Genomic DNA, 24,072 nt, shown 5'->3' on the forward strand with positions numbered 1-24,072 from the left:
CTGGAAGGTTCAGTCAAACAAGAAATCCATTATCCAGGTGTACATTCTCCCACTAATACCCATTCCATTCAATTCAATCAGTAGACCTTCCCGCCACATTGTATCATATAGTCTTTCAATATCAAAGTATACTATTGACATCACATCCTTCATTGCCAAAACTTTGGTCACCTCAATACTAACTTTAACCAATGCATCAAGGGGAGTCCTTCCTTTTCGGAATCCACTCTGGTATGGACTTAATAGACCCCTATGTTCCAGATAACACATCAATCTGCCTACAAACAACTGTTCCATTAGTTTACAGAGATTTACTGTAAGTGCAATAGGTCTTTAACTAGCAGGACTGGATGGATCTTTACCAGGCTTCACAAAAGGCAAAACCACAGCACGTTTCCATCCTGATGGTAGCACTCCTCTCCTCCATATTTTCTTAAATTAACTCAATCTTTCCCAGAACTTCTGTAGGCAGATGTTTAAACATAATGTAGCATAATCAATCTTCACCTGGAGCAGTACAACCACACCCCTCCAAGGCCCTCGTTATTTCAAACATGGTTAATGAAGCATTCAGTGACTCTCCAGAATCACACTTCTTACGGTAAACACCTTCATGCATTCTTAGCTTTTCTTCCTTACATCTTTTACATTCATCACTTAGATTGTCAACTTTATGCACTGCTGCAAAAGCTCTTCCTAGAGCACCTGCTTATTCTTTGTTTGAAACAGACGTAACATTTTCCTCAGCCAACACGGTATCTGTACTGTCTTTCCTTTCCCCATCATCCTCTTTAACATTTTCCACACATCCCCCAGTTGTTTCCCTCCCTAGAAGAACAGAATTCCCGCCTTGCACCTTTCTTTGCATTCTTAATGACTTTCCAGGCCAACACTCTCTTTCTCTGCTATCAAATGTAAAATGATTCTTCAAAGTTTTAAAAGCATTATCACAATGGATGGCCTTAGTTCCTTGGTGGACTGAAGCATGTACTATCTTTAGTCTACCATTCCCCCCTCTTATTGGAATAGCCAATAAGGCAGCATCCAATATGACTGAATTGACAGATGCAGCACAGTCTTCTACCGACCTTTCCATTGACAATTTATGACCCTCTTTTCCACACAAAGTGTAAAAAAGTTCTGCGTTTGCTTTGTTAAAGCACCAATTTGAAACCAGTTCCCTTTTCTGAAACATACGTCAAGATCTATGTTGCACATGACTAGTGGCGACCAGTCATTCAGGGCAGAAGAGGCAGTGAAAAGCTCTTACAATATTCAATCATTATATTTCTCAAAAACAGGTTACATGTGCACCACCAAGTCAGAACAGTAGGCGAAATTAAGAGGTGAAAATAGACAAAATTATTAGGCTGAGACATATAGGCTACTAACAGCGTAAATTAATCGAAATTATGGATTGCCTCTTATTGGCTTGTTGTCCCCTTATGCCATAGTTTGTACATCTCAAATGTCCGTATAAACCAAATTTGTTTAAGCAAGTGAGCCATATCAGCTATGTTTTTTTTAAAGGCAGTAAATGAGGCTGAATGAACTGGTACGTGTTGGGACTCTGCTGTAGGGACAGCTTTATTTAGGCCCTAACAGTTTGTGGGCACCGTTTGTCACCGTTATAGTGCAATTAATGTATTGTTTAGTATTGAGTAGTGGCTTTGCTGGCATGCAGCCCACTTTTCTTTTCTTTTTGCCCCACCAAGATTTAGATGCTAAAATCGCCACTGTAAGTTATGTTTTTTTTAAAGGCAGTAAATGAGGCTGAACGAATTGATTCGCTGCCAGACAAGGCTCTGCTGATAGCCAGGTGTAGCAGTGGTAAGATGTTGGGACTCTGCTGTTGGGGAAGCTTTATGTAGGTCATAACAGTTTGTGGGCACCATTTGTCACCGTTATAGTGCAGTTTATGTATTGTTTAGTGTAGTGTAGTGGCTTTGCTGGCATGCAGCCCATATTCTTTTGTTTGTTTGCCCCACCAAGATTTACGTGCTAAAATCACCATTGCACATGAAATTATCACTACCTATTGTGGATTCTTCACATCCCACTCACATATACCAGCAATGGAGGACATGACGATGTACCTCTCATTCAATCTTCAACAACTGAACTATTGGAATTTGTGTTATTGCTGCCCCACAAACTGTTATGCGCATAGACATTTCCACAACATATCTCCTTAGAACTTGAACTGGATTTCGCAACTGTGTCTAATTCAGATACAGAAATGGGTTTACAAGGATTATAGTAATTCAACGACGTGATATTACCCCCTTCTCTACACATCTCCACCGCCCCACATTCATGCGCTTTGAAACCATGTATCACTCTATCTGCTACACCTTATTTGATAAATGTAGCACACCCACCACCCGGACCCTCTATTCCATCACCTCTCACAGAAATAAACCCAGGTACAATATAATCCAACTGAGGATTAAACCATGTTTCTTGTATACACACCACATCCAGTAAAACATCTAAGCCATGTATAAACTTCTTCAATTCTTGTCTATTAGCTATCAGCTATCAACTCCCGGTATGGGAGTGGCTTTTTGGGCTCCCGAGTGGCGCAGCGGTCTAAGGCACTGCATCTCAGTGCAAGAAGGCTGAATCCAGGCTGAATCACATCCCGCCGTGAATGGAAGTTTCATAGGGCAGCTCATAATTGGCCCAGCGTCGTCCAGGTTTGGACGGGGTAGGCCGTCATTGTAAATAATAATTTGTTCTTTTTATTTATTTATTTTTTATTTCACCTTAATTAAACCAGGTAGGCTAGTTGAGAACAAGTTCGCATTTACAACTGCGACCTGGCCAAGATAAAGCAAAGCAGTGTGACACAGACAACAACACAGAGTTACACATGGAATAACATAGAATAAACAATAAACAAGCCAATAACACAATAAACAAGTCAATGACACAGTAGGAAAACATAGTCTATATACAGTGTTTGCAAAAAGCATGAGGTAGGCAATAAATAGGCCATAGTAGCGAAGAATTACAATTTAGCAGATTAACACTGGAGTGATAAATGAGCAGATGATGATGTGCAAGTAGAGATACTGGTGTGCAAAAGAGCAGAAAAGTACATAAAAACATCATGGGGTTGAGGTAGGTAGATTGGGTGGGATATTTACAGATGGAGTCGGCACGAGAATAGAACCCTGTGGTGCCCCCATAGAGACACCCAGAGGTCCGGACAAAAGGCCCTCCGATTTGAGGGAGCGTTTGACAGTGATGAGGGGTGGTCGTTTGACCGCGGACCCATAGCGGATACAGGCAAAGAGGCAGTGATCGCTGAGATCCTGATTGATAACAGCAGAGGTGTACTTGGAGGGCAAGTTGGTCAGGATAATGTCTATGAGGGTGCCCATGTTTACGGATTTAGTGTTGTACCTGGTGGGTTCCTTGATGATTTGTGTGAGGTTGAGTGCATCTAGCTTAGATTGTAGGACTGCCGGGGTGTTAAGCATATCCCAGTTTAGGTCACCTAACAGAACAAACTCTGAAGCTAGATGGAGGCCGATTAATTCACATATGGTGTCCAGGGAAAAGCTGGGAGCGGAGGGGGGTTGATAACAGGCGGCAACAGTGAGAGACTTATTTCTGGAGAGATACATTTTTTAAATTAGAAGTTTGAACTGTTTCGGCATATGTAACCGATGTGAAATGGTTAGCTAGTTAGCGGTGGTGCGCGCTAATAACGTTTCAATCGGTGACGTCACTCGCTCTGAGACCTGAAGTAGTTGTTCCCCTTGCTCTGCAAGGGCCGTGGCTTTTGTTGCGCGATGGGTAACAATGCTTCGAGGGTGGCTGTTGTTGATGTGTGCAGAGGGTCCCTGGTTCAAGCCCAGGTTGGGGCGAGGAGAGGGACAGAAGAAATACTGTGACACATAGGCCTGGAAAGTATGACAGAACTCTGCAGTAGATTGCAACTCCTCCCCCGTTGGCAGTTCTATCTTGACGGAAAATGTTGTAGTTGGGTATGGAAATCTCAGAATTTTTGGTGGCTTTCCTAAGCCAGGATTCAGACACGGCAAGGACATCAGGGTTGGCGGAGTGTGCTAAAGCAGTGAGTAAAACAAACTTAGGGAGGAGGCTTCTGATGTTAACATGCATGGCTTTTTTGATCACAGAATTCAACAAATGAGGGTGCCTGGGGACACGCAGGGCACACGCAGAGGAACAGGCATATTGAAAATTGAAAGAGACATAAAGCGAGGCATAAAGCAATCACAGGTGTTCATTGTGAGAGCTAGATAAGACAACAACAGCTAATCAGCTAAGACAACAACAACAGGTAAAATGGCAATGAATTGGCAGAAAGTGTCGGTTAACTACACCCAGAGCCTGAGTTCGCGGCTGGGGCCGACAGATAAACAAAAATAAACAGAATGGAGTACCGTGATTAATGGACAGTCCAGCAGGCATCAGCTATGTAGCCAAGTGATCATAGGGTCCAGGGGACAGCAATTGTAGTGGAGAAACAGTCCGATACTGGTAGGCTGGCAGGTATTATCCAGGCTAAAAAAAGGGGTGGTATCCTTGCAGAAGGTAAAGGCCGCTAGCAGTGGCTAACAATGACTAAATAGTGTGTGGCTAATTAGCTGGTTAGCTGCTGATGGCTAGCTTCTGATGGCTAGGTGGTTCTGGCTATAAGGTCTAAAAAAATTAAATAAATAAATAGTGGTTCCATATCACATTGGGTGAGGCAGGTTACCGGAAGGTATAATTGATTTAAAATGGAAAATAATTTTAAATTAAATTGAAATATATACAAAAAAGGACGAAAAATACAGAAGTACACGAGAGGACGAACAAAACACGTCTGCACTGCTACCCCATCTTGGAATGTATGATCATTTATGTACAAGCATTTATGCTCGCATATCACATTAAACAATCGGCTGAGGTTCCACTGGCGTCCTCGGCGCGGCCACTATCTGCCGATATGCTGTATCTGGAGTATTTTGAACACTAGGTTCATTATTCACTTTCCGAACTTCCTCATAGGATACATTGTTAGTAAATTTGTACCTCTGCGCTTCCATGGCTTTGAGTTGTACCTCACATCCTCCATATACTGCATGTTCTGTGTCGCAGTTACAACATTTAACTTTAGCATCAGTCCCACATTTCCCATACTAGTGATCCCCAACACTCTTTGCACATCTCATTTGACCTTTGCACACATTAGCAACATGCCCCATCCGATGGCACTTAAAGCACAGAAGTAAAGGTGGTACGTACTCTTAAACTTTTTCAGCCTGGGACCCAAATTAGAAATGTTTTTCCTGGGACTCAAGCTTAGGAAAATACGCAACTATAAGTACACTACTGTTCAAACGTTTGGGGCCACTTAGAAATGTCCTTGTTTTTGAAAGAAAGCACATTTTCTTGTCCATTAAAATAACATTAAATTGATCAGAAATACAGTGTAGACATTGTTAATGTTGTAAATGACTATTGTAGCTGGAAACGGCAGATTATTAATGGAATGTCTAAATAGGCGTACAGAGGCCCATTATCACCATCACTCCTGTTCCAATGGCACTTTGTGTTAGCTAATCCAAGTGTATCATTTTAAAAGGCTAATTGATCATTATCAAACCCTTTTGCAATTATGTTAGCACAGCTGAAAACTGTTGTCCAGATTAAAGAAGCAATAAAACTGGCCTTCTTTAGACTAGTTGAGTATCTGGAGCATCAGCATTTGTGGTTTCGATTACAGGCTTAAAATGGCCAGAAACAAAGAACTTCCTTCTGAAACTCATCAGTCTATTCTTGTTCTGAGAAATTCCATGCGAGAAATTGCCAAGAAACTGAAGATCTTTTACAACGCTGTGTACTACTCCCTTCACAGAACAGCTCGAACTGGCTCTAACCAGAATAGAAAGAGTGTGAGGCCCCGGTGAATAACTGAGCAAGAGGACAAGTACATTAGAGTGTCTAGTTTGAGAAACAGACACCTCACAATTCCTCAACTGGCATCTTCATTAAATAGTACCCACAAAACACCAGCCTCAACGTCAACAGTGAAGAATACAATACATATTTTAAATTCTGAACTAGAATAAACTGATTGATCACACCACACAGATGTAGACCAGAAAATACACACACACACAGTCATAATGAGAGGTGTGTGTCTGGTTGAAGTTTTCAACAAGCATGTCTATTCTGGGCTCAGTTTTTAACAGTGCAACACTGAGGTCATACTCAGCATTGACACTGTTTCTGTACATGCTTTTTTTAAAGTATGTCAGAGTTGAGAACCCTGACTCATATAGTTATGTGGTGCCAAACTGGATCAGAATATCAACTGCTTTCTCAGTCAGGCAGGAGACCGCTTCCTGCAGTAGATGAGCAAACCAGAACTGTGTGAGTGTGTTTGCCTCAAAAAGCATCTTGCTTAAATCAGTTTATTCCAGTTCAGAATACAAATTATTACTTGTTTTTAACAGCAACAGTTCCAACCTAGACTAGTTTCAACAATAATTTCTACAGTAAGATGTACAGTAGGCCTGATCATTTTCATCTTCATCTGTACTGTTATAAACGCTTTGGTACACCAGAAGTACATTCATTTCCAATGGAAAACTGCGTTTGCCTTGCAGCATTGCGTTGCAGAGGCAGTTGCATTGCGTTCTGTGTGGTGCATACGTTCCATTTATCGAACATATGCATCAAATTGTATGAGTAAACTTGACAGAAAGTAGCAACATGTGAATGTCGAATTTTTGTTGCACACATATCCAGTAAAATAAATAAATGTGGGATTAAATAATAAAAACAGTTTGATTGCATAGTTTCTTTACATATGTGTATAAATGTATTTGCCAAGTAGCAGACATATTATTTGAGTTCGATTACCTGCTCAAGATGGTTGGAGCCAGGATCGCCCGGATGGATACCAACTACCGGGAGTCCATTAGCCCAGTTGAACGCCTGGCGATTTGTCTCCGGTAAGCTAAATTCTAGTGAATTTTTAAAGCTTTTGATACCGTAATTGATTGATATTAGATATATTTTATGTGTAACCTAGCTAGCTAAAAGGCTCTCTAGTTAATAGCCCTTATGTGACATGAGATGTACTTTTACAGAATGTTCATTAGGACTATAACTTTTCCCAAAGTTGGTTTAATATTTTATTTTAATGATGCAATGTTACCAAATGAAAAGAAAGTTGGGGTGCCCTCTATTCTGATGGAGGTAGGCTAGTCTTCTCCAGGACCACTTGTTGTTCAAGACAGTTGGTCATTCATTAAATTCTTATTGGAATCACTTACACTCTGTGAAAAATGGTTCCACACGTGTCCTTCTGCTTTCCCCATAGGATAACCCGTTTTGGTTCCAGGTAGAACCCTTTGGGGAAAAGGTTATATATGGAACCAAAAATAACCCATTTCAAGTTACACACAGTATTGCTCATTATTTTGAATTACATTTCAGATTCTTGGTGACAGGGGACTCCTACAGGACCATTGGATTCAGCTTTGGAGTTGGATGGTCCACGGTGGCAGGCATTGTCTCCTCTGTGGCACAAGCCATTTGGGACTGTCTGGTTGGTGAATACATGCCTGTCCCCAAGGAGGAAGACTGGAGGACCATCGCTGCCGTGTTCCTGGAGAGGTGGAACTTCCCCAACTGTCTTGGCTCCATTGCCGGGAAACATGAAGTAATCCAGACTCTACCGTGCTCAGGTTCGCAGTTCTACAACTACAAGGGTACATATTCAGTTGTACTCTTGGCTGTTGTAGATGCCTTCTAATGTTTCCGTTTTGTCGATGTTGGTGCTTACGGCAAGGGAAGTGATGGCGGGACCGGGACTCTACCTTCGGCCAGGCACTTCAGGATGGCACATTGGAGATTCCACCTCCTGCATCACTCCCTGGGGTTGAAGACCTGGGACCCGTTTCACACGTCTTCGCCGGCGACGAGGCCTTCCCTTTAGACACAACCTCATAAGGCCCTACGCTGGACGTCAGCTGCCATGGCCAACGCTTGTAGGGATCTATAACAAACGACTATCCAGGGAAAGGTTAGTTGTTGAATGTGCCTGTGGGATTCTGGCAGCCAGGTGGAGAATGTATTGGAGAGTGCTTGGTCTCAGCCTCTCAAATGTCGATGCCTGCGTGAAGGCCACATGTGTTCTCCACAACTACCTGCAGGTCATTCCAGGAGCCGCTCCGGATGGAGATGGGCACGCCAAATGGTCACCTTCCTGATGTCACCAGGGCAGGTGCCAACAACGCCCCCAGACAGGCACTCCAGGTGAGGGAGAAGCTGACCACCTACTACTCATCACCAGCAGGTGAAGTCCCATGGCAGTATGCCGTGGAGTGAAACGGCCGTTTTAAGAGCCCCATAACACAAAGGTTATTTTAAGAACCATCCACCATTGTCCATAAAATAGCATTTTTTCCCCCAGATTACTTTATGTATCCTTGTCTCTCTTCATTTGGAGGCTATATTTAAGTGAAATTTGTGAGTAAAGACCACACATTAACCCCTTCCCTCTCCCACTAACGTCAGTATTATACACACCTGGCATACACCAGGTGAGTGGGAGCACTAATTAAGGTTATACGACATACAGTTAGTATGATAACAAAGGGAAAGGGTAACCTAGGTAACCTAGGGTCCATACAAATAGTACAGTTTACCACCATGTTCACTGGCCTGACAAAATACAGGTGGGAAAAAAACGAATTAGGAAAATAATGTGTTTTTACTTTCATCTTGTCTTTGATCTGCAAAGGTGTAGGGAAGAAATAAGCAGATTAAGTCTAAATTAGATATTAATAAACAACTGAAACAACTGACTATGAAAACATTATAATTGAATAAGTATTCAAGTACAGGAAAGAACATGACAGGTATGTGTGTTGTCATTTTTTTTTACAAAAAATTAACTATTGAAAGAGGTGTGTGTGCGTGCGTGTAAAAAAAATATATTTCAAAAATGAATGTGTAGCCTGTAATCTGTAAGAGAACAGCAAGAGCATGTATTTTTGGCACAACTGCAGACCGATACAGGGACTACTCATAAAGCCTAGACGTAGTAGGGGAACTTCAGACATGGCCATAAAGAGAGAGAGGGCAGGGCACTGGAGATCTGAGGTACGAAGAGGTGTGTCTCTGTCTCTGAGAAAAAGGGAATAATATGTAGCCATAACACAGCTAAACAAACAAATGGCCCCTGGACGTCACGGACCAGTCGATGGAACATAACTTCACAAAAAGTTGCAACACCCTGGTTTTCAAGTGGTTTTAAATGAAATAAATATATTGACCTTTAGTCTCGTAAGAGACCAAGAGCATCTGTGAAAACTCCGTATGAGTTTCAATTCAGAAATCTATGTAACACTAATAATGAATGCTATCCTAAGACTTTATAAACAAATTAATTGACTGAATTTAAACAGAACTGATGTGTGTGAAAAGAAAGGTACAACGAGGGAGGTCAAAACAACAACCAGACAACTCCTCTCCTCTTCCTGTCCTTCCTGTAAGCTGGTCGGCTAAATTGACTCAATTTCTGAAAAGGAAGAGAAAAACAACACATACAAGCTTAACATAATATGACACCATAAAAGGTGAGATTTATGTTAACTAAATACTGCTTGTATAGTGTAGTTAGTGGCATAAATATAGGAACAGTGTGGTAAAGTTGGTAATACTTGCTGTTTACTCATGGAATTTGTATTTCAGATCAAAAGATGAATATGACAGGCAGATATTTTGACAGCAAACTGTTTTAGGATATTTTCTAACCCAGAAACAACAGCTATACATTTGCCTCATATTAATACTTTGATCTGAAATACCAATTAACCTACATGACTATACTGTAAAAATGACCTACTTTACTTCACTGTTGCACTTATGACACTACCTGTGATGTGGGAGAAAAAAAGACGTAGCATTGAACTCGGCTTCGAAAAGCAGCTGATACATTTTTAACCTTGACTGCTGCTTTTCTTTGCTGAGGCAGCCTCTTCAGTGTTGGCACCAGGCTCATGGTAAAGAGGGTCTCTTCATCCTCCTTCCTGTGAGCATCAGGTTGGGCTGCATCCCTCTCGACGGCTTGGAGGAGAGCCTCTGCTGAAATGAGTTGAGTGGATCTGGGGGCTGGTGTGACGTTGTTCCTCTTCGTTTCTCTCTTTGTTTCTCTCCACGGCCACATCCTGTTCAACGAGATCCTCAGTGGTCACTTCCATGAGGTTCATAATAATCTCAGGTGGTCCTAGATCCAGAGTTGCTTCCTCCATTTCATCATCTTCCATGGCTGCACCGGTGGTGGTCATACTCGTGGATGATGTTGTAGAGGGTCTCACTCCACCGGTGGAGGTGATGGTCGCATTTGAAGGTGACGTTGAGGGTCTTGATCAAATCAAATCAAATGTATTTGTCACATACACATGGTTAGCAGATGTTAATGCGAGTGTTCCGAAATGCTTGTGCTTCTAGTTCCGACAATGCAGTAATAACCAACGAGTAATCTAACTAACAATTCCAAAACTACTACCTTATACACACAAGTGTAAAGGGATAAAGAATATGTACATAAAGATATATGAATGAGTGATGGTACAGAGCGGCATATGCAAGATGCAGTAGATGGTATCGAGTATAGTATATACATATGAGATGAGTATGTAAACAAAGTGGCATAGTTTAAAGGGGCTAGTGATACATGTATTACATAAAGATGCAGTAGATGATATAGAGTACAGTATATGCACCGGTGGCGACAACACTTGTGGATGACGTAGTAAAGGGTCTGGCTGTAAAATTGCCACTCGTTGCCCTAGGCACAATAAATGGATCCAGAAAAGAAAGAATGTGGCAGAAGTGCCAAGGCTGCTGGCCTGAAGCTGCTGACCCAGACCTCTTCTTCTCTCTCTCTGATACCTGTCCCTGAGTCCTCTCCACTTCCTCCTACAGTCTTCTTCTACATAGACATGAACATGATATGCCAAACCACATACCTAGCATAACTATAGTTATTAGATAGCTATCATGGACATGTCACCTACTGTACACACACACACACACACACGCACACGGTTATCTGACCAAATTATCAGGGGTACAGTAGTATCTACTATTTCTATTACTATTTTTCTAGCATACAGACTCACACTCTTTCAAACATGATTATTTGGTAAAGTTATCAGGGGTAGTAACTAGCATAATTTATTTGACTATTTCTTTTACACACACGCCTCATTGTCTAGGTTAGCAAGCTAGCTAACGCTAACTAGCACATCTAGCACAAGCTCACTACTAAACTGACCTGGCAATTCTACTATCGTGGACCCTTGTCTCCAATTAGCATTTTTTTGCGTTTATGTCCCTGTAGCTGTCAGCAGTTGTGTCAAAAAGACACGGTTTTGAGGATACTGCGAAAATGATTCTCTCCTCCATGTGTCCAACCACATGCGACCATTTGCAAAAGTTACCTGCATCAGTATAGTTGCCTAGCTGCGCAAAATATTATGCAGCAGTGATGCAAAAACACAGTCGGTGTGTTCGAAGCGTTAGGCTGCTTTAGCTAACCGGATAACTGAGCAGTGATCCTAGCTGCACCCTATTCGGCAGGTTCCCCTCAATGTGTAACAGTACAGTTGTAGTGTCCACTCGACCGCCACTCTTTTTGCTTTTCATCCTTTTTGCTTCAATAACTTTTCCTCCTTTCAGGTAAGCCTTATCTCCTTCCATGGTCATTTCCACTGGCATCCCAGCAATTACTCCTCTCAGTTTAGACATAACATCATGAATGTGACATTTCACTCGACCCAATATAGTGAGTATATATATTTTGTTTTACTATTTGCAATTATCAGAACCTTCCCATAACCCAGTGGTTTGGCATCCCTAATCACCCCAATATTTTCCCTAATTGATTTTGTGAAATGCAACGGATGAAAGTACTTACTTGCTGGTTCTGGGAACACTACCAAAACTTTATAATGTTCTACTCCAACCTCTTAGTCTAGAGTGGTCCTTTACAGGTCTACTCTCAACACTACTCATTGTTTCCCCAGCAGTATTCATCCCTCCATCACTCTCATTTGTAAATGGCTGATCACTACTGGTTTTATCGTCATTATCATCATCAATTGCCCTTTAGAGATTCAGTATCTCTATTGCTTTGAATGCTACTAAGTAAAAATATAAGGAAAAAAGCATTTAATATATTGTTTAAATCAATAAATAAAAAATAGAGTTGTAGTTGGGGGCAGGTAGGCTACTTGTTTCAAAAGTTAGAGAGGGCTGTGTTATTGTTCAGGAGAGGGACTGTAAGGGTTTTCTACAAGGACCCTGAGCATTCCCTTCAGTGGCAAACTATTGTTGGGAGAGGGGTCTATAAATGTGTCATAAATGTGAGGATTATTCCATTGACATTTTGTGTGTCTCTGTCACGAACCTCGCTGAAGAGGGTGCCTCTTCCTGTTCGGGCGGGGCTCGGCGGTCGTCGTCACCGGTCTATTAGCTTCCATCGATTCTTTTTCCGTTTGTGTTTGTTATTGGTTAATTGGGTACACCTGTTTTGTATTAGGGTTTGTTTGTAGGGTATTTAAGGGAACTAGGCCTGCTGGGTATTTTGTGCGGGCTTGTTTATTGTTACTCTGTGTTTGATGGTGTATTTGGTTTTCGTATCTTTATTTATCCGGTCTATTTTGTCCTGTTGTTTTTGGACTGGCAATTTATACGCCCTGTGTGTTGGCGTCATCGTTTTGGTTGCACCGGTGAATACATTTTGATAAACGACAGAACCCTGCTCTCTGCGCCTGATTCCACCCACCACTCATAGTTATTCGTAACACTCTCAATCTTAAATGTTATGAGGTATTACTCAATTTAAATGAAGGGAAGTTACATTGTGAGAAACATGATTAATCATATCACCTTTGTAAATTATTTTAAAGGGTTAATGACCTTAGGTTTGAGCATCTGTGGTCTCCATTTCAGAAAATCTAAAATGACCTAAAATGTATCATTGGTGTTACTACTCTGACAAGTGGCACAATATTATCACAATGGTAAAACCTATTTATAGTCTTTAAGCTGCTATAGTAGTTGATTTGGAATGAGAAGAAGTACACAAATGCATTTCAGTAAATACAAATAGAGAAAATGGAAGTACATGTTTTCCAAACTCAATGGATTACTTTACAATAATGGATTAATTCAGTAACATTTCTTTAAGTCATTCATGTTTACAGGTTCCTGTAAATCCATACATCAAGGTAGTATATGCCCCGCCCATAAATGTGCAGGTAAGATCAGGTAAAAAGGGTGAGAACAGGCAAGCCTCCTTTGACAATCGTGTGGTTGAAGAAGGATATGCTAGCATTGCTGCGTGCAGCAGCACTTTAGCAGCGCCTTTGAGAGAAATCTTGGGATTATTGTTGATTTGAATATTAGATTGGCTAGATTAACCTAAGGATATAGACAAGGTGAACATTTTCAACCATGAACAGATTTCGAAAGTGGTTTCACAAACCTAAGGTAAGTGTCTTTTAAAAAATGTAACCATGCAAGTCAGTTTAGAACAAATTCGTATTTACAATGACAGCCTACCGTGGAATAGTGGGTTAACTGCCTTGTTCAGGGGCAGAACAACAGATTTTTACCTTCTCAGCTCAGGGATTCAATCCAGCAACCTTTTGGTTACTGGTCCAATGCTCTAACCACTAGGCTACCTGCCACCCATCACAATCTTTTGGCCCTATCAAATGTCTGATACTCTTTTTTGGAAGATTTTATTCAAATCTAATAATTCATAACCCTTTATTATTTGAGGTATTTTAAGAAAAAAATCTATTCTTTCATTTCCTAGCAGTTTCTTTGTTTTTTTTTGTGAGAAACATGTTTCCCATTATATATATTTAAAAAATGGAGCAACAATAATTGTATAAACATTAGCATTACTATTCCATATAGAATATCCAGTATTTGAGTCAGACATGCTAGCAGTATTCTTTTTAAAATTCCAACCAGTGGTATGTCCACGTTTCCTCTGTAAACACGGACATGTAAGCTGCTGCCCAGCTAATTACAGTAAGGGCTCCTTTGTTGGTGGCTGCTGGGCTTTGTAATAGAAACACAGCCTCGTTCAATAGCTCTGCTTCTGGGCTTTTTTCAGCTAGCCACAAGTCATACCCCAGGGGCATTGTTCTCTCTCATTTGTTGAGCTCCTTTTGTTTGTCCAAAGTGTAGAATCTTACAGAAAAAAATATGTACTGTTACTCCCTCCCTCCTCAGTCCTTTTACCGTAAAAAATGTGATTAGTCTATTCAGTCTTTAATTTCTTAATGTTACACTATTTGTTTGCCTGAAGAAATCGGACCAACAATTGCTCGCCCAGTTCTACTGTGCTGATGAAGAGCTGAGGCAAGTGGCTGCCAAGCTCAACAGCCTGAATGGCAAGAACGAACCCCAACGCTGTGCCCTGCTGGTCAGCCAGTTCCGCTCCTGCCAGGTAAAGAAAGGATGTGTCCCAAATGGAACCATATTCCCTATTTGGTGCACTACTTTTGACCAGAGCCCTAAAGGCCCTGGTCAAATGTAGTGCACTACTAAGGGAATAGGACACTGATAAGTGAATCATCATCACTTCCTCTTATTGTAATGATAACAGCATCAGTAGAGACCTTTTAAGATGATTCACAAACTGTAAAATAGTATGTGCTATCTTCAATGGGATTTCAATTCCTCTTCTTGGATTTACAACAGGACAATGTGCTGAGCATCCTCAACCAGATCATGAATGAGTGTATTCCAGGCGAGAGAGCCAACCGAGACTTCTATGTCAAGTTCCCAGACGAGATCCAACAAGAGAACCTGGAAGGCCAGATGTGGTTTGGAGCTGAGGTACCTGCTAGCATAATCTTATCTTGACACTTCAGACGTTCATGTCTCGGCGACAGCATTATAGAACAATTGCTGGTCATAGAGATTTTAGCTATTATCTTCGAAAAGCTGACTATGTAGAAGAACACATTTATGTTATCTCCCTAGTGTTTGGCTGCTGGCTCCATCATCATGAACCAGGAGGCTGAGAGCGAGGCAATGCGTCCCCTAGCAAAGGAACTGACTCGCTGCATAGATGAAGTACGGAACATCGCCCGTGACCAGGCTCTTCGCAATCGGAACATCTATACAGAGCTACTGTGCCAGGCCTTGAGAAAATTTGACAACCTGTTTGCAGGTTTCGAGTTCAGGTGAGACAGTGAAAATGATATTTTACTCCCACAGGAAAAGTGGGTTTCATAGCGTAACACACTCACTCTCTTTTTCCTTCTGTACCTCAGCTATGTTTCAGCCATGGTACCAGTCAAGTCCTTTAAACAGTATGACATCCAACAGGATGTCACTGTGCTGTTCTGTGAGACAGTGTCCAGGTGAGAATGTATACATAGTTCTCACCTACTGTATATATGCTTCCTATCAAATAATTGATTTATTAATCTACTAATAAATGTTACTAAGTCACTTTTTCCCTCATGGATTCTGTTAGGGCACTAAAACGGGGATATATCACTCAAGACCTGATCGATGACTATGAGCCTGCACTCATGTTTACAATCCCACGATTAGCTATAGTGTGGTGAGTGTTCTGAAAAAACTCTCCAATAAATACCTTTTCAATTGTAATTTTTATTGTACAGTATTTGAATAATCTACGTCACTACAAATTCTCAAACCAAATGCCATGTGTCTGTCTAGTGGTCTAATGGTGTTTCCTGATGGCCCCATGAAGCTGGATGGTGAGTTGGAGGACATGTCTGAGTTATTCAGGCCCTTCCACTCTTTACTGAAGAAAATTAGGTACAGTACCTCCATTTCAAAGCCTAGTTTTAACAATAGCATTAGTCTTGATGAGGTATTTTCAAAAGTCAACATTTTGGTATATGAACAGGAATCTCCTGCGCACGCTCAAGGAAGAAGAGCTTCATTCGTTGGAACGCAACCTCTGTGTCACTCATGAAGAGGGTTTGGTTGCCCGCCGCTGTTCTTCAGCCATACCACATTCAGCCATCACTCTGGCCCAGCAACTAGAGCATACCATGCATGGGAAGCAGGGGGCAAAGTCCCAGTCAAGTGTTCCTCCTCAGGCATGTGTCGTGATGGAGGAGGACAAGGAGGACAACCCTTCCCTCCTGCAAGTTGAACCTGGCCGTTTAGAGTGGGACCCAGAGGTTGAGCTGTCATCCTCCATGCAGACTGACATCATGGAGATGGAGCTGCTCAGCATGATGTTCTACCAGGCGGGAGATGAGATGTCCAGCTTTCTGTCCCCAGCACCCAGCCAGACTTCATCTCCTTACCCCCAGAGGAGGGGGGCTGCCAGCCTCACCCCCAGCCCCATGGCCTCTCCTCTCAGGCTCCGCAGGGCTGGGAGCAGAGTGTCATCTGGTGGTTGGTCGTCTGGTGGGTCAAGTGTAGACAAAGAGGAGCGTGTCTTCTACATGGATGACTTGGACGGGACACAGAAGCAAGGCTATTCCCTTCCTAACTCCCCATATCTGAATATGAGGCGGAACATGTCTTGCCCTTCTTCACCGTGGACCAGCTTGTCCAGGAAGTGTGCGGAGGCAGCCCTCCAGCGCAGCAAGAACTGGCCCAGCAGTAGCAGGCTCTCGATCCCAGACCCTGGGGCTCTCTCTGTCCCCCCCATCTACCTGAATGGGGAGGGGTTGAGCCAGAATGTGAGCCAGGATGTTTTAGAGACGGCAGAGCTGATTGCACAGAGGATGAAGGGGATGAAACTCTCTGTAACTGTGATCAATCCCCCATCTCCCAACCTGTCTACCTGGACCGAGAAGGTGAAAGAGGAAAAAGATGACGATGAAGACGACGATGAAGAGGATTCACAGCTGCAGTCTCTGAATGAAGGGGCCACATACTGCCAGATCAGCCCCTGTATCTGCCTCCAGTGCCCCAGTCTGCATATATTCCCACCAGACCATGACACCTATGGCTGCCTGACTCCCCAAACCCAAGGTCCCCCCTTATCTGTTGTTAGAAGCCCAGCTCGGAGCCCCAGGGAACAGGGGAAGGAGAGGAGCCATGTGCTGGGCCCACGGTTCTCTTCACTACGGGCCAAGGGTCAACAGAGAGATGGTGTTCCAGCATCTGTTACCTGCCCCAGCCTGACCCAGTGGAGAACCAATGGAGATGGGAAGGCTGAACAGAGAGTGGTAGAAGCAGAGCCAGAGGAATCCCCCCCGTCTCAATTCAGGTAAGTGCTAACCTCATACTTGCTCTAGTTTGAATGACGTAACCCAAAAGTTGATCAATTATACTACTATTACACTACTATAAACCAGTAGATTATACAATTTTTTTCTAGTGGCACTTTATAAATTACAGAATTTTTATAATACATGACAATAACAGTTTTAGCCTAGTTTTCAATGGCTGAGCAGAACCTAATGTTCCCTATGTCCCCTACTTCTCTCAGCTATCAACCCAGCAGTAATAACACAGAGGGGATTGAGCATCCTGACATCCAGTTGGCCTGCCACAATATCCGATCCCGTTTCAATAGCAGCGGTGACCTCCTTCACCGTCTGTTTGTGTGCATCTCAGGTACAGTAGGTCCTCATTGTCTTTCGCTTTGTCAATATTGTAAAACATTTGCAAATTTTTCCCCCTTTTAGAACCCCGTCATTAGCCACAAATGTTTTATTTTTCACAAAAATAAACAAGTTTGACAGGCCCACTACGCTAAAAATGAGCGTTGAGCCATTAGTGCTTTTTGACGTCGTTTTGGTTTGGGTTCAATAAAAAAAAAAATATCACGGTTTTCAATTTATTTTTTTATTTTTTATTTTTACAATAAACGCACTACGCATTATGTGGGTTGAATGCTGTAACAACACTGAATAAAACAATTATTAAAAGTCCCATGATGGTAGTGACTGTCCATTTATTAACCATAATGTATTCACATTACTTTACTTTAATAAAATATTTCAGTTGTGTATATTACATTTATTTTATTTGATGACTTTATTATTTCATTCCAAGTCATCATCTCATCTTTATAGAGCTTCTACCTATGCTGTCTTAACAACTCCCTACTTCATCGCACAGTTTGGGCTTGATCTGATTTATCTCTAGAGAAACTGCGCATCGGGCAGAAAAAAAACAGAACGAAATGGCATTCAAATAATGTAAACAACATTTCGGTTAATCGCTCAGGACTACTAAAAATGGACCAGCCCATCTGTCAATTGCCCGAAATGCCAGATGGCCAGTCTGCCCCTGTATTATGTCATACAGAATCTGGATATGCCTATCCCTCTGTTTGACATAGCTCTTACATCATAAGACAGACTGAGGGGACAAGTGATCTTAGTCTCTGATAATGTATCAACTCTAACCAGGTGTTGCAGACCAGCTACAAAGCAACTACTCCAGTGACCTAAGAACCATATTGAAGACACTCTTCCAGATAATGACGACTAAGACAGTTCTTGCAGAAGAAGACAAGAAAAGGAAAGGTACTGCAGTGCTTGGGGATATAATGTGACATAACCAAGACATGAGAGATTCTACGCTGCAAAAAGTTCAATCTAAGCACGCATAAATATCTTAAATTGAGTGATTACTCACTTTAAAACAATTCTTACCAAGCTAAATTATCTAACATCATTGGCAGAAAGGTTTTCTTATTTTAATCTAAAAGGGCTTATCTCTTATTTTAAGAAATGTTTACCTTAATCATATTATTTGCAGTGTCCGTAGACCACAGGTTGGTGGAACATATATTGTGGACAGGCTGTGGTAATGGCTGGAGAGGAATCGGTGGAATGGTATCAAATACATTCAACAGATAGGTTCCATGTGTTTAATGTCATTCCAGCCATTATTATGAGCTGTCCTCCCCTCAGCAGCCTTCTGTGACGTAGATGCATCCAAAATCTCTCGACTCCCAGTTCAATATGGTCTGTGTCCTGTCCATGTCTCACCAGCATCCTTAGGCCTGAGTAACAAGGCTCTGGAGGACTGTGCCTTGTGTATGGAGTGGCTGTCCTCCTCCCCATCGATGGAGCAAGATGTCCAATGTGAAGGTGATGTCTCCTTTTGGTCTTGTCATTTTAACTGTCCCTATTATCATTTTCTAACCATACATCAACAACTTCAATCACATGTAGCGCTCCCAAACTGGGTTCCCGATGAGGCCTGTAGCGTCTGCACAGCATGTAACGCCCCCTTCACCTTAATACGCAAGAAGCACCACTGCAGGAGCTGTGGCAAGGTACCTGTAACTACCCAGACAAGGGTACCATATAATCACCACTCAACTTCCAGCCACACACTTACTAATGAACACAGACTTGTGAATGTATGCGAATCATTTTGAAATGTATGTCGTCTCAGATCTTCTGTTCTCGCTGCTCTGCCCGCTCAGCGCCTCTACCGCGGTACGGCCAGGTCAAGGCTGTGAGGGTATGCACCCACTGCTACATGTTTCACGTCACGCCATTCTGCCCCTGGAACAGCAACTGACTCAACCCTGGCCCTTATTATTCTATCAATCCAACTGTTTAAGGTAGTTTACTAGATTATCAATTAAATAGGCATTCACAATGTGGTACCTGTTTTGTGACTTTTAGATGTGTAATAGTACCAAAATGTCATACAAAATGTTTCAACATGTGGAGGACCTTCAATCGTTTGTATTGAATAATATTTTATATTGAGGGTATTTCTTTCTACAACATCACAACTGGGCACTGACATGAGTGAAACCTCTCAGAATGTTTATTACTTTAAGACAAGACAGATATTTTATTCTGCTTCAATCCTTGAGTTGTAGCCACACCATCTGATTTCACACACATATGCAACAAGAGTGCTTTCTCACTACTTAGGAGTGGTTGACAATGTCAAACTGAGTGAGAGGGATCATTAGATAACAATACCATTTCATTCAGCTAGCAGTGCTTTCTTTAACCATTCGTTTCACAAGTTCACGAAGATACAATAACTGTTGTGTTGCACAATATCCACTACTTTGAATTGTTAGGCTGCTGGGCACATACAGCTTAACTTTCTTCCGTGCTACTTTTACATTGTCAGCAACCTGGTTGGACAATTCATTGTACTCAAAAACACAAACATCTCCACTAGAAGATCCATCAGACAGAATTAACATTAAAAGAAAGTGAGCAATTAGCCCTCAAATTCATTTTCTTCCCCCAAAAACAACTATTTCAATCATGGATAACACCTGAAAGATAAGAGCTGTAAAAAAAAGCACATTCAAAGACTTCAAGCATTTCAAAACTTCAGCTCAAACAGAACTAATTTTGTCAAATCAAGCAGGACTGAACAAGCCCTGCCCCCAGTGTCCCCAATGTAAAGGTTCAGACAGTTAAGGGAGACTTGACACAGAACGGCTGACTGAAAAAACAACCACCCCATTACAAAAGCCCTTGGTACAACAGCAGTGCAAACCATTCGCTTTCTTTAACTAAACCACTTATAGGACTACCCTGGAGGACACAAGACACATCACAGTAGCCTCTTAAAATAACATATTTCAAATTTGCTCACAAAATATCTGTATATGACAGGATTTTGTCATCCAAGCCAGCTAGTGGCGTGCTTATTTTTTGTTTAGATCGAGGACACAGGAGCGTTTCCCAGGGCAGAGGAAGTGTGGTCAGTGGCAGGGACATCCAGCCTGGCCTCACAGCAAGCTGTTTGCAGACCAAGCCTTCATTACACCACAACGCAGTCCCACTGACCTGAGCAACTGCTTCAGAGACCTGGATGGAGAAACAGAGCAGTCTGTTAACGAACACTTGCCCCAGAGTCCATGTCTAAGATAACACAAACAACAATAAGATACATCGACATGCTTCAGTCTGTGGATGGCAGATGCATTTCATTACCTACTAATCTTCTTAAACGTCAGCACTACAGAGATGGAAAGGAGATCTTGTCAACTTGATTCATCTTAATGTGATTATCAAGGATTTGGAAGATCTCCTGAATGTTGGGTACGTATCCTGACTGTAGCTTGGACCAGATTGGTACATCTAAAAGGGAGTGTAGAAAAGATAGGAGACAAAGATGTTTACATATAATTGAACTGAATTTCATCATCACTGAATTAGTTGTGTACATCCATGCAATGATGTAAAGTGAAGAAAGTGTTTTCAGTGACCCCATTCAACTCACCATTTAGTGTGATTTCAAATGCACCGGTGGACAAGAAGTGGGTCTCCAACATGTTACTGAGGAAGAATGTCATCAGGCACGAGAATATCTGGAAGATAAACAAGTGTGTTTAGTCAAAATCTATTGAAGTTGAAACCGTAAAATCTCACCTTATTTTCTTGAGTCCACGTCCATGCTCTGGGAGTCTCCAGTCCAAGCATAGCGAAGGGATTTTGTCCACTGACAACCAGGGCAATGGCAAGAAGTTTGAAATAGGAAAATACATTTCCGAGATATCTGGTGGAGGGCAAAAAGTGGTGATCAGAACACCAAATTCCCTGACGAAATAAATATGTTGACTGGCTACATGGCAATAACGTGCCATCTTACTTGTTGATGGTTGTGGGAGGGTAATTTTCCCCTTCTATGCGGATGTCCGGGTACAACTGGCTGATAGACCGGGAGTACTCCTGGAACACCTTGCTATACCCTCAGGAGATGCTGTAACACAGAAACTGGTTAGAAATGTGTGTATTTGACATAAATTAGAAGTTATATTATTGAAGTTATATTTCGTGGCTCCCGAGTGGTGCAGTGGTCTATGGCACTGCATCTCAGTGCTTGAGGTGTCACTACAGACAACCTGGTTCGATTCCAGGCTATATCACAACCGGCTGTGTTTGGGAGTGCACAATTGGTCCAGGTTTGGCCGGTGTAGGCCGTCATAAATAAGAATTTGTTCTTAACTGATTTGCCTAGATAAATAAAGGTTACATTAAACATAGCTGGATACTGTGACACCAAATTCCAGACTAGCAGCCTGCATATAGTTAGCTAGTTCAGGTAATATGCCGGTTCTTTCATTCTATATTAGGAGCCAAAAGGCTGTATATAGCTAGGAGGATTAGCGAGCAAGCTCAGCTAAGAACTTACTAGCTAACTAGCTAGTAGCTAGCATCAAACAATGTCCCCAAACGATCAAATGGCTAGCTAGCATAAGCTAGTTAGCATTGACTAGCTAACTGCGCCTGCTATCTAACGTTAGCTCGAAAAATAGCTACATAACAGAAAAAAAACGATAATCTTACCAAAACTGGAATTTCAGCACTGGCCCAGTGTAGAGGGCCTGCTTGCTGAGCCTCTGTGGGTCGGCATCCCGCAAAATATCAGCCCCCATATTCAGGCTGTCAGAGGCCTGCGCTGGGTGTTGAGTCATCATGGACCTCCCGACGTAAATGTCTTTTACAGTGACAACTGTGAACAGCAGAAGCGCCGTCAAGATACCCGTTTGGCTATATTCTGCCATTTGAAACGGGGTTTAGGGGACCAACGCCCCGCTTCACAGCCAAGTCTATCGACTGGCAAACTACTGTACACCTGACAGTTTTCTTCTGACCCGTCTCCACTGGCAAGCGGCTACAAACTGGCTAGCTCTGTATTAGTAGCAGCTTCATCCTCTTCCTGTAATCTGTGCACTACATCTCTGAAATGCTGCCCCTGCCGGAGTGGATGCAGCACTATTTGTATGAATACGTTATACTGTATCTCTAATTCTATGGATACACTGTACAGTGCCTTCAGAAAGTATTCATACCCCTTGACTTATTCCAAATGTTGTTTTGTTCCAGCCTGAATTCAACATGGATTAAATCGTATTTGTTTCTCAGCCATTCGCACACACTACCCCATAATGACTAAGTGAAAACATGTTTTTAGAAAAGTTAGCAAATGTATTGAAAATAAAATACAGAAATATATCATTTAAATAAGTATTCACACCCTTGATGTTAGAATCACTTATGGCAGCGATTACAACTGTGCGTCTTTCTGGGTAAGTCTCTAAGAGTTGTGTACACCTGGATTGTACAATATTTGCCCATTATTATTTTCAAAATTCTTCAAGCTCTAGTTGTTGATCATTGCTGGACAACCATTTTCAAGTCTTGCCATAGATTTTCGAGCAGATTTAAGTCAAAACTGTAACTCGGCCACTGAGGAACATTCACTGTCTTCTTGGTAAGAAAGATCCAGCATAGATTTGGCCTTGTGTTTTAGGTCATTGTCCTGCTGAAAAGTGAATTCATCTCCCAGTGTCTGTTGGAAGGCAGACTGATCCAGGCTTTCTTCTTTTTCTTTTTTTATCCTGAAAAACTCTCCAGTCCTTAACGATTCCAAGCATATTCATAAAATGATGCAGCCACTACTATGCTTGAAAATATGGAGAGTGGTACTCAGTAATGTGTTGAATTGGATTTGCACCAACCATAACACGTTGTATTCAGGACAATAAATTAATTGCTTTGCCAAAAATAATTCTGTATTATTTTAGTGCCTTAGTGCCTTGTTGCAAACAGGATGCAGGTTTTGTAATATGTTTTATTCTGTACAGGCTTCCTTCTTGTCACACTGTCAATTAGTTTAGTATAGTGGTTTAGTATGTTGATCCATCCTCAGTTTTTTCCAATCCCACCCATTAAACTCTGTAACTGTTTTAAAGTCACCATTGGCCTCATTGTGAAATCCCTGAGCGTTGTCCTTCCTCTCCTGCAAACGGAGTTAGGAAGGACACCTGTATCTTTGTAGTGACTGGGTGTATTGATACACCATCCAACATGTAATTAATAACTTCACCATGCTCAAAGGGATATTCAATGTCTGATTTTTTATTTGTACCATCTAGGTGCCCTTCTATGTGAGGCATTGGAAAACCTCCCTGGTCTTTGTGGATGCATCTGTATTTAAAATTCACTGCTCGACTGAGGGACCTTACAGATAATTTATTGTGTGGGGTACAGAGATGAGGTAGTCATTCAAAAATCATGTAAAACACATATTGCACACAGAGTGAGTTCATGCAACTTATTA

The 24,072-nt window shown here is 41.9% G+C and overlaps 2 protein-coding genes across 4 annotated transcripts; one reads left to right on the plus strand and one right to left on the minus strand.

The window, feature by feature from the left end:
- Nucleotides 1-13,264: 13,264 nt before the first annotated feature.
- Nucleotides 13,265-20,565, plus strand: LOC109905934 (lateral signaling target protein 2 homolog). 3 transcript variants are annotated; one of them, XM_031789835.1, is made up of 13 exons: nt 13,269-13,536; nt 14,369-14,509; nt 14,764-14,901; nt 15,049-15,251; nt 15,342-15,431; nt 15,548-15,637; nt 15,757-15,858; nt 15,950-17,272; nt 17,495-17,622; nt 18,423-18,539; nt 19,011-19,109; nt 19,194-19,297; nt 19,420-20,565. In XM_031789835.1, the coding sequence occupies exons 1-13, from the start codon at nt 13,501-13,503 to the stop codon at nt 19,546-19,548; spliced, it is 2,700 nt and encodes an 899-aa protein (XP_031645695.1). In that variant the 5' UTR covers nt 13,269-13,500; the 3' UTR covers nt 19,549-20,565. The 3 variants fall into 3 exon arrangements, with proteins under 3 accessions (XP_031645694.1, XP_031645693.1, XP_031645695.1); XM_031789833.1 differs by having other exon boundaries at nt 13,267-13,536; nt 19,011-19,297; XM_031789834.1 differs by having other exon boundaries at nt 13,265-13,536; nt 19,011-19,537.
- Nucleotides 19,782-22,705, minus strand: selenot2 (selenoprotein T, 2). The gene is made up of 6 exons (XM_020502155.2): nt 22,296-22,705; nt 21,598-21,708; nt 21,378-21,504; nt 21,229-21,316; nt 20,940-21,086; nt 19,782-20,813 (listed from the first exon to the last, which is right to left on the minus strand). Exons 1-5 carry the CDS (start codon nt 22,511-22,513, stop codon nt 20,965-20,967), a joined length of 666 nt encoding a protein of 221 aa, XP_020357744.1. The 5' UTR covers nt 22,514-22,705; the 3' UTR covers nt 19,782-20,813; nt 20,940-20,964.
- Nucleotides 22,706-24,072: the final 1,367 nt, after the last annotated feature.

This window comes from Oncorhynchus kisutch, linkage group LG15, assembly GCF_002021735.2.
Source record: "Oncorhynchus kisutch isolate 150728-3 linkage group LG15, Okis_V2, whole genome shotgun sequence".
Classification (NCBI taxonomy): Eukaryota; Metazoa; Chordata; class Actinopteri; order Salmoniformes; family Salmonidae; genus Oncorhynchus; species Oncorhynchus kisutch.